Source organism: Anabrus simplex, chromosome 1 (genome assembly GCF_040414725.1).
Source record: "Anabrus simplex isolate iqAnaSimp1 chromosome 1, ASM4041472v1, whole genome shotgun sequence".
Taxonomy (NCBI): Eukaryota; Metazoa; Arthropoda; class Insecta; order Orthoptera; family Tettigoniidae; genus Anabrus; species Anabrus simplex.
In genome coordinates, this window is record NC_090265.1 from 540,940,671 (window position 1) to 540,951,694 (window position 11,024).

Consider the following 11,024-nt stretch of genomic DNA (forward strand, 5'->3'; position numbering starts at 1 on the left):
TAGAACTGTTAATTAAATACTCCTCTAGGTGTTCGTTTGTAGAATTCCGCAAGTTATTCTATATGCATGACATATGCGACTCACACTCAATGCGACAGCAGTTGATTAGCTAAATTTATGTACAATGGGAACTGTACGTCACTGTGTTGTGTCGGTTTAATGCTTTCAGCAACGAAGTGTTGTGTTCTGGATATTCAATACGGAAACGAGAAACTGTGGTGTAGTTTCCACCAGACGTCTCTGTCTTCCTTGTTCTTTCTCTCCCATCTATGTTGACGCTGTGGTCCGCGAAGTGAGGGACACAGCGAGGGACGCGAGAGTATTCGGATATAATAGAAAACTCATACAGTATAATGGTACAAATTGCATTTCTTATGTGATTGGTTATTGCTATTCTCAGAAAATTGCTTTTCACAGAAAGTTCCCTTTCTCAGCCTGTCAATCAGTGCAAGACAGTCAACAGAACTCAGTCCAGGTGGATTTTTCTTTTTGCTGATTGTTTAATGTCCACTGTGCGGCTCCATGGCTAAATGGTTAGCGTGCTGACCTTTGGTTACAGGGGTCCCAGGTTCGATTTCCGACAGGGTCGCGAATTTTAACCATCATTGGTTAATTTCGCTGGCAGGGGGGCTGGGTGTATGTGTCATCTTCATCATCATTTTATCTTCATCACGATGTCCAGGTTGCCTAAGGGCGTCAAATCAAAAGACCTGTACCTGGCGAGGCGAACATGTCCTCGGACACTCCCGGCACTAAAAGCCATACGCCATTTCATTTCAACGTCGCACTAACTCATCGAAGGTTTTTCGGGGACGGACGGATGGGAAGGTAACGGCCGCGGCCTTAATTAAGGTACGGCACCAGCATTTGCCTGGTGTGAAAGTGGGAAACCACGGAAAAGCGTCTCTAGGGCTGTCGACGGTGGGATTCCAACGCACCTTCTCCCAAACGCAAGCACACAGCTATGTGACCCTAACCGCGCGGCCAACTCGCTCAGTACTATTTCAACCTCTTTCAACGCTGACTGTATTCATTTTAATTTCTTTGTAGTTATCTTACATCATTTGAAAGACTGTTCTATCTACTGAGTGGCATAGTCGGTTAGTCGTTGGCCGTCTGTTTCCAAGACAGTTATTGCTGAGATCGGTGACACTTAAGGTGGTTTAAATACTTCAACTACGTGTCGTTAGCTTCTGGCACGTTAAGGAATTCCTGTGGGACGACATTCCGATATGTCGACGTCTGTTAACATGTAAGGTAACTGAAAGAACGTTAATCAATTGCTTTATTCCGGCTCAACGTTAGAATGATCAGCGTGATGACGTACAGTTGCCAGGTTCGAGTCCAGCCGGGTCGAGAATTTTAAGGTCATCTAGCTAATTCTTCTTCTTAAGGGACTGAGTGTTTGCATTTGTCTCACTACACCCATAAACACCCAACAGATTACACTACCAACCACCACTGGTTTGGCGTCAGCAAAGGAATCCTGCAGTAAAACAAGGCCATATTCACATACGCTACACAGCAACAGAAGAAGAATAAATTGTTAACAACATCATGAATGGTTTTATTGATTTTACAGTCTTCGGAGGCACTGTAGTTGCGGAATCGTGTCCCGCAGGAGTTTTTTTACGTATCGTACCAATAAGTCTAGCAACCCAAGATAGACGTTTTTGATCACCTTCACTTAACAATGGAATAAACTTGGGTGGCTCAGAAAGTCAGAACCCTACCATCCGAACCTTTTTTTGAATAATGGTTTAACGTCGCACTAACACATTGAAGGTTTTCGGTGTCGCAAGGATGGAAAAGGGCTAGGATTGTGAAGGGAGCAAGGTACAGCCCCAACATCTACCCGGTGTGAAAGTGGGAAACCATGGAAAAGCATCTTCAGGGCTGCCGATGGTGTGATTCTAACCCACCATTTCCCGAATGCAAACTCGCAACTACGTGACCCTAACCGCACTGCCAAGTCGCCTGAGCCACTCAGCCCGTCTATTATTGTTATTATTATTATTATTAGACAACGATGTTTCAAGTTGAACAGTACCAAATGTAGGAATCTCTGTTATTATGCGACCAATATATCCATGGATCGATTGCATGGAACTAGACTTACTTCGGTAGCTAACTCTTGGTCATAGAAGCCAAGAATACTGCCGAGGATCTTCCTACGCTGACCACAAGACACTCTAATATCTGCAGGCCACCTGGCGGACCAACAGTCGTCTTGGCTGGCCAATGGGCTATATCTACCACGGATTTGTGCGTTTCAATAGCTAACTGAGGCTCGAAGCAAATGAACCAGAGTGACTCATAATTTTTCGATACTTATTTCTAAGAACTGAAACTGAACTACCCTGTGTGAGCTCCTCTCGAATCTGCAAATATTGTAGATGAAATGGATATATCTCTAATACTGCATTCTACTATAGTATATACTACAGTATATTTTTTAGGTTACCGTACTATTTCTGGTACAAATAACAAGGGAGATAAAACTGACCTCATACGTGTAGACTGTTAAGAGTTTAGTCGGAGATCACGGGTTCGTGAATAGTCGGATAGTATGCAAGGGTGCTCCATGCTTACTGGATTACTAGAAAGCGTAAAAATTCTTGTGGATAAAATTAACTGTGTAAAAGGCTTTAACAGTTGTTGAATCTTTTAACCCCTGTAATTAGTCATTATTATTATTATTATTATTATTATTATTATTATTATTATTATTATTATTATTATTATTATTATTATTTGAAAATCCACAGCCTGTTTCCAGTCATTTGACCGGGTCAGGAATGGAATGAATGAAGCCCCATCTAGCAGCGAGGATAGGAAATGTGCCAGCTGCCGAAGCCTGTCGCACTCCTTCGGGGCAATGATAAATGCCTGACAGATGACATGAAATGTTAATGGAGAGTGTTGCTGGAATGAAAGATGACAGGGAAAACCGGAGTACCCGGAGAAAAACCTGTCCTGCCTCCGCTTTGTCCAGCACAAATCTCACGTGGAGTGACCGCGATTTGAACCACGGTATCCAGTGGTGAGAGGCCAGCGCGCTGCCGCCTGAGCCGCGGAGGCTTCATTATTATTATTATTATTATTATTATTATTATTATTATTATTATTATTATTAATTACAAATCGAGCGAGTTGTCAGTGCGGTTAGCGGCGCGCAGCTGTGTGAGCTTGCATTTGGGAGATAGTGTGTTCAAACACCACTGTTGGCGGCCCTGAAGATGGTTTTCCGTAGTTTCCCATTTTCACACCAGGCAAATACTGAGGCTGCATCCCTCCATATAGGGTTGCGTCAGGAAGGGCATCCGGCCGTAAAACAGGGCCAAATCCGCATGTGCTACGCAGTTTGCACCCGCGACCCCACAGTTGTGGGAAAAGCGGTAGGGAAAGAAGAAGAAGAAGAAGAAGAAGAAGAAGAAGAAGAAGAAGAAGAAGAAAATACTGAGGCTGTACCTTAATTACGGCCACTTCTAGCCTTTTCATATCCCATCGTCGTCATAAGACCTATCTGTGTCGGTTGCGGCGTAAAGCCAACTGTAAAAAAATTACAATGTGCTTTACGTCGCACCGACACAGATAGGTCTTATGGCAACGATGGGATAGGAAAGGCCTAGGAATGAGAAGGAAGTGGCCATGGCCTTAATTAAGGCACAGCCCTATTATTATTATTATTATTATTATTATTATTATTATTATTATTATTATTATTTACGAAGTAAATTTTGAGGGTTCTATGTGAAGTGTATGGCCCAATAAAACAAAATAAGTATAAATATCGTACTTACCAACGGGAAAATCGTAGGGCTGCATCCAGGAGAGGAATGAACCCAGGTAACTGAACACGAAGAGTCCCTCCGAGAGACCCAGCTCATGGATGCGGAAAGAATCTCCCTCTGGAACTGCTGGGAACTCCAGGGCAGGTGACTTGGTTGGGCTTTCATCGGGAGGGTTTCTGTGAGTCCTTTTCTGTTTCCAAGAAGTGAAGTCTCCTTGTTCAAGTGCTTCTGCTTTTGCCTCATCACTTACCGAAGTTTCTGTAACAACTTGAAGATGGTTTCTTCCTTGTTGTGTTTCTACTTCTTGACCGTTACTATCTTCATTATTAATTATCAACTTATTTTCCACTACACCTTGGACGGACACATTGTCTGTCTGACTTTCTAGCTTCGTAGCCTCATTTGAAAGCGTATTTTCATCTCCACTGCGAGTTTTGATTGGCTCACTTTGTAGTCTCAGTGGCTTCAGAAGTTGCTCCTCCGCATATTTTTCAGTATGAGTAAAAGTACTTGTCATGGACTTTTCATGCTGTACTTTCCACTGGTCGTCACCTTTCTCATCGCTGACATCTTCCTGAACAGAAGTAATTTTGATGTCGTTAATTCTTCCTCCATTCGGATTTTCTGTTATCTTCAAGTGAACTTCATGTTCTGTTATTTTTTCCTTTTGCAGTGCTCGTGCGTTTGGAACCGTCTTCAAATCTGATACTTTGATTTCTTCCTCTTTCGCTTTAGTTTCGTTTGTCTCGTTTTCCTTGAACAGTTGTGAGTCATCATCAGACAGTTTGACTTGATTTTCATAGTTATCTGAGTTCTCCTTTTCTGGAACATGTGCATCTAAGCTCGAAATAACTTTAGACGACATGGCAGCATGACATACTTCTTTAATTATTGGAACATCTTTGTCTATCTTTGCTGCTGAACTGCTAGGTGGAGATATATTTGATCTTGATATGTGTTGCAGTTCCTTTATTGATTCCTTAGTTTCGCAACCTTCAGTTTTGTGAGACGACTCTTGTTTAGTAATCATGTGAAGTTCATCTACGTCTTCTGGATTCTTGGAGCGAGTTGATGAAGTCGCTGGAACGGAGTTCTGTGTAGATGTGCTGGGTAATGGCGAACTGCTATCTGTTACACTATAGGGCTTCTCGGCCACCGAAGAACTGTCAAATGCTTCATCTGATATGGAAAGCTTCGGCCTTTGATAAGTATCTCGAGAAAGATTTGTGTCTGAAGTAGGTGATGCATCCACTTTGACAACAGATTTGCTAACCTTATAGGATTTGCCTGGTGGTGGAGAAACGTCCGCTTGTTGAACGTTTGAGATCAGTGATTCATTCACTTTAACAGGAGGTTTGCTAACCTTATTGAAGGATTTTTCTGTTGGCGGAGAACCACCTGATTGTTGAATATTTGAAGTGTGTGATTCATTCACTAAAACAACGGATTTTCTAACCTTAGTGTAGGACTTTTCTGTTGCTGGAGAACCACCGGATTGTTGAATGTTCGAGCTGATTGATTCATTCACTTTAACAACAGATTTGTTAGCCATGGTGTATGATATTTCTGTTGGTGGAAAGCCATCAGATTGTTGAATGTTCGAGCTGATTGATTCATTCACTTTAACAACAGATTTTTTAGCCATGGTGTGTGATATTTCTGCTGGTGGAGAGCGATCAGATTGTTGAATGTTCGAGCTGATTGATTCATTCACTTTAACAACAGATTTGTTAGCCATGGTGTATGATATTTCTGTTGGTGGAGAGTCATCAGATTGTTGAATCGAACGTTTTAATCTTTGTTTATTGTCTGAAGACACTGTTGCATCTGAAATACCTTTTGCTTCTACCGAAACTGATTTCACAGTGTTTTTAGAAACAGTTTTACCTCGCACAGGTTTAGTAGAGTCAGATTTTTTTTGAGGATTTATAGTAATATTCTCCAATTTTTTAGTTGGCGAGATGTTACTTACGTCATGTTTCGTATTCATTTCGTTGTTTGTTGTAGCTATCACTTTCACTTTTTGTTCTGATTTTTGTTGTATTAGTTTATTTTTTTCTAAACTTTGTGAATAGGACGATTTTAATTTCTGTGTTAGGGCTTGTTTTGAATTACTTGGCAGATGTTCACCAGGAGGATTGCGCACTTCACCCACTTCTTTCTTGAGAATTGTTTTTGGGGGAGACACACCATTTACGACGATTTTATGACTGGAATTTTGAATAACTTTATTTTCATTTAATTTCTGACTATTTCCTTTATTGTTTGGAATGCCCTTTGAAATAGCTGTTCGTGGTTCATCATTGCTTTTACTCAAAATATCCCCTTCATTCCTTATGGTTGGTGTAGGCGCTGTCTTTACGACTTTAGATGTGTGTTCAACTGCTATTTTGTTCAATTTCTGTCCGACTGCTTTATGAGTTGAGATTAATTCCTTAGAAATAACAGGACGTTGTCCACCAGCACTCGCTTCTTTCTTCACGACTGTATTTTGGGGACGTTCACTATTTATTGCTTTAAGTTTAGGATTAGCTGTATTTTGAGTTGACTTTTGCTCATTCTCTTTGAGATTAACACCTAATTTATTTGAGTTAGCTGTAAGCGTTTTCCCTGTACTTTTATCCACATCACTAACATCTCTACTAGAGGCAGATTCACTATATGAATTAGATTTATGACCGACTATATTATTATTGTTCCCTTTTCCAGAATTTGACGGATGATTTCTATCAGTACTCAGGTGTTCTTTACCTACAACTTTCTTCAAGCTCCCATGACTATGCCCTTCAGAATTTTTAACTGCACGATTTTGTTCTTTCTTCTGCCCAGTGTTTGAAGAAGAAGGCGCGATATCTTTGCTATTAGCTCCACGTGATGACGCAACGGACAGGTGATCCGGGTCTTCGGTGTGGTTTTCTTCCTTCAGTAACTTCAACACCGTCACGGTTTCTTCTTTCACTGATAGTAAGTCCTTATCCTCAGCATCACACTCACTTTGTGGAACTTCGGTGACCTGACTGAAACAGATCTGTGACACTAATACGAGCAATATAATATAATACCTGAACATGTCTGCGGCACACCAACTTGTTGGGAGTATAACTGGTCGCAAGCAGTCGACTGCCACGGGCAGCTGCACTTGTAGTGTGTCTCTCTACATTGATTTTAGAAGCCATGCAACACCGGCTACAGGATCAACTCACCTATACACTTCCTGGGGAATTGCCGGAACAGATTATGTAATAAAAATGACCTATATCGAGTGCATTGTTAGATGAAGATCTGTTTCTAGACAGGAACTTAACTTTTGGGAACAAAACTTCCGATGTCTGAACACATTAAAAAGAGAGAGTATTTGAGCCTTTTTTCATCTTGAATAACTCACCAAGGAATTAATTAATGCAATGAATCATTATAACTCAAATCAGTACACATCACTGCTACTGTAGTCCGGTTTCATGGCTAAGTGGTTACCGCGCGGGCCTGTGATCCAAGCGGTCCCGAGTTCGATTCCTGACCGTGTCGGGGATTTTTACCTTCATTGGTTAATTCCGCTGGCTCGAGGACTGGGTATGTGTGCTGTCTTCAACATTAGAATTCATCATAGATAGGGATCCATTCTCACAGACACGCTGGTCGCATATAGACTTCAATTACACCATTAAACTGCTACTGCTTGCTGAGGACATTACTGGGTGTTTCTTAACAAACATGGAAAAGACACCTCTGGGATGTGAACTCTAATACTGTTTGCATTTTAGAAGGGTTTCGTACCATTTCAGCAGATCAGCCTAGCGTGCTGGCTTTTGTTCTAGGGGGTCCGTGGTTCGATTCCCGAACGGGCCGGAGATTTTAACCTTCATTGGTTGATTCCGATGGCTCGGTCCTGGGTATGTGTGTACCGTCTTCATCATTAGAATTCAGCATAGGTAGGATCCTATCCTCACAGACGCCCAAGTCGCCTATAGGACGTCAACTATAAAAACCTGCACCGGGCCTCTTCGGAGGCTATACGCGATTATTATTAGCAGATCAGCCATCAATCGAGATCCCTTCTTACCTAACTTTCTGTTGGCTGACTGTGCTTGGAACACGTTTCTATGCATATACGTAAAAATGTGAATTAGTTAGTTATTCTGACGTTTTCTGTTACGTATTATGTAATTAAAATCACCTATATCGAGTGCATTGCAAGATGAATATTTGTTTCTAGACAGGAACTTAACTCTTGGGAACGAAACTTCTGATTTTTGAAGAAATAACTTCCATTTTTATTAAAAGAGGAGAACGTTTGGCCTTAACTGGAAAAAATCCAAAGAAAAGCAGCTCGATTTGTTCTGGACGATTTCCGACAAAAGAGTAGCGTTACAAAAATGTTGCAAAGTTTGGGTTGGGAAGAATTGGGAGAAAGAAGGAGAGCTGCTCGACTAAGTGGTATGTTCCGAGCTGTCAGCGGAGAGATGGCGTGGAATGACATTAGTAGACGAATAAGTTTGAGTGGCGTCCTTAAAAGTAGGAAAGATCACAATATGAAGATGAAGTTGGAATTCAAGAGGACAAATCGTGGCAAACATTCATTTATAGGAAGGGGATTTAGGGATTGGAATAACTTACCAAGGGAGATGTTCAATAAATTTCCAATTTCTTTGAAATCATTTAAGAGAAGGTTAGGAAAACAACAGATAGGGAATCTGTCATCTGGGCGACTGCCCTAAATGAGTATTGATTTATTGATTGATTTCTTCATCTTGAATAATCTACGAAGGAATTAGGAAATTCGTTGGATATTATAACTCAAACCTGACAGGAATCGTTGCTAATCTGTTTGATAATACATTATTGGGAATTTCTAAACAAGAGCAAGGGCTGCTTAGCCAAGACAGTAAAAGCATTTTAGATTCGTCTAGGAATACGTGGGTTCCATCCTCCGTCAGGGGGTTAAAATATAGAAACGAGATTTCCGCTTCTGAAGAGGTACATGGCCCAGAGGTTCACTAAGCTTACACAATAAATGAGTTATCCGGTTTATTCCTGGGGACAAATGGAGCTGGAACTAGAGCTAATCAGTCACTTTATCTCGCTTAATACCAAGGACACGAATAATTGAAGCCTTTACCTTTACCGTTATTTAATATTGCTGTATATGCAGTAGTCAAATCAAACCGAACCAAACCCCATGGCGCAACAGCCCGGGACGGTCTTGACCTATAAAGTGACCGTTGCTCAACCCGAAGCCCTACAGATTACGTGGTGTTGTGTGGTCACCACGACGACTCCTCTCGGCCGTTATTCTTGGCTTTCCAGGCTGGGGCCGCCATATAGCTTCTCAACTGTGGATCATGTAGGCTGAGTAGACCTTGAACCAGCCCTCAGATCCAGGTAAAAATTCCTAACCTGGGCGGGAATCTAACCCAGGGCCTCCTGGTAAGAGGCAGGCACTCTGCCCATACACAGTGGGGCAGGCGATATGCAGTACACGCTGTGTGTAATTTATAGGCCTATCAATGCAACATTTATATATATGATACTAGCATGTGGCCGCGACTTTGCCCGCGTTTATTAATTCAACCGTTGGATGTTTCTAAACTATTTATTTAAAAGCAAATTAAAACTTTATATTTATTAACTCGCATCGTTTTGACATAAATTGCATGAAATACATTATTTTATTTTTATTATTTTTTTTTTCGCTAGGGGCTTTACGTCGCACCGACACAGATAGGTCTTATGGCGACGATGGGATAGGAAAGGCCTAGGAGTTGGAAGGAAGCGGCCGTGGCCTTAATTAAGGTACAGCCCCAGTATTTGCCTGGTGCGAAAATGGGAAACCACGGAAAACCATTTTCAGGGCTGCCGATAGTGGGATTCGAACCTACTATCGCCCGGATGCAAGCTCACAGCCGCGCGCCTCTACGCGCACGGCCAACTCGCCCGGTATTTTATTTTTATTATATTGTTACTTGCAATGCTTAAGATACCGGGTTGATGGATGGTACTAATAATATTAAAACCATGTACAAGACCATGTTATATAATACAAAATATATTGTTTCACAACAGAGCTTAGGAATAAACTATATTAATGTCCTTCCATTTGGAAGTAAGATGTATACTGTATTGTGTTTGCCTTTCGAACTCTTGAACAATCTACGTACGGTTGACAACGGCAAAAGCACCGGTTTCGAAGATGGAGTCCTACAACTTTAAGCGATTGTCCTATGTCAAAATTTCAGATCTCTGTGTGTCGTAGATTTGTCTGGGCTTCGCAAACATACACCCAAACACTTCCGAATATTACGGGCTGATGGCTCCTCGTGTCGTGGACCGAAAATGGTTTCCTACTCAATGGACTTACAGTCCGAGGAATACTACTTCGCCCGCAGCATGCTCAGTAATGATGGTGGCTTCAATAATATTCGTCATCAGTTTCAGAGCTGTGTTCACTGGAGAGCGTCAACAGTGTCGTATGCCCTCACACTATATAAGACCAAAAACGGTTTCCTACGCCCTGGGCGTAAAATGGCTCCTTGAATATTGTGTTCTCTACCTATCTTATGTACGTTGCCTAGCGACAGCGACTCTATGCATTTAATCTTGGTGACAGTACGTTGGATTGTCATATCCCAATGCATGTTTTTCGATGGTTTTTCGTTCATAACTCACCAACGAAAGCGAAAATGAAAATTCCGGCTTCGAGGTGCATTCGGACCACTTTCCATCTACCTATGTTCAAAATTTCAGATCTCTGCGTGCTGTAGATTTTGCTGGGCATCGCGCACAGACAGACAAACACTTCCTTTTATAATTATATATATAAGATGAATAAGATGATATGGCGTATGGCTTTTAGTGCCGGGTTTTCGGAAAACCATCTTCGCAAGCCTCGAAATTAATTACATGTTTCCTATCTGGAATCGGGACCTTCCTGATAAAACGTGGCTACCTCTTTTTCCCCAGCTCCTTGCAAAATCGATTTCTTCCCTATCCAAATGAGACACTGTCAGAGGTTGCCTATTATGCGACAGATTCTCTTCGCTAGATCGATCCCTGATCCAACATTACTAGTAACTAGCCACAGGTGAAGAGGTAAGAAGGAAAACGTGCATTGGATGCTAAAGGTCACTTAACATCAAGCGCTGAGTTGGAATACAAAAGGCTACTCAGCCATAACGTCTCTGTCATGGATTATCTCTATGTCAGTAATCTCACGCGCCGTCGTGGTCGCCGATA

The 11,024-nt window shown here is 41.7% G+C and overlaps 1 protein-coding gene across 1 annotated transcript in view; it reads right to left on the reverse strand.

Moving 5' to 3' along the window:
- Nucleotides 1-5,439, reverse strand: part of prom (prominin) — a 330,972-nt gene extending 325,533 nt beyond the window's left edge. Inside the window, exon 1 of the mRNA XM_067150593.2 lies at nt 3,804-5,439. Coding sequence (XP_067006694.2) covers nt 3,804-5,439 — 1,636 coding nt within the window. The remainder of the gene's footprint in view (nt 1-3,803) is intronic.
- Nucleotides 5,440-11,024: the final 5,585 nt, after the last annotated feature.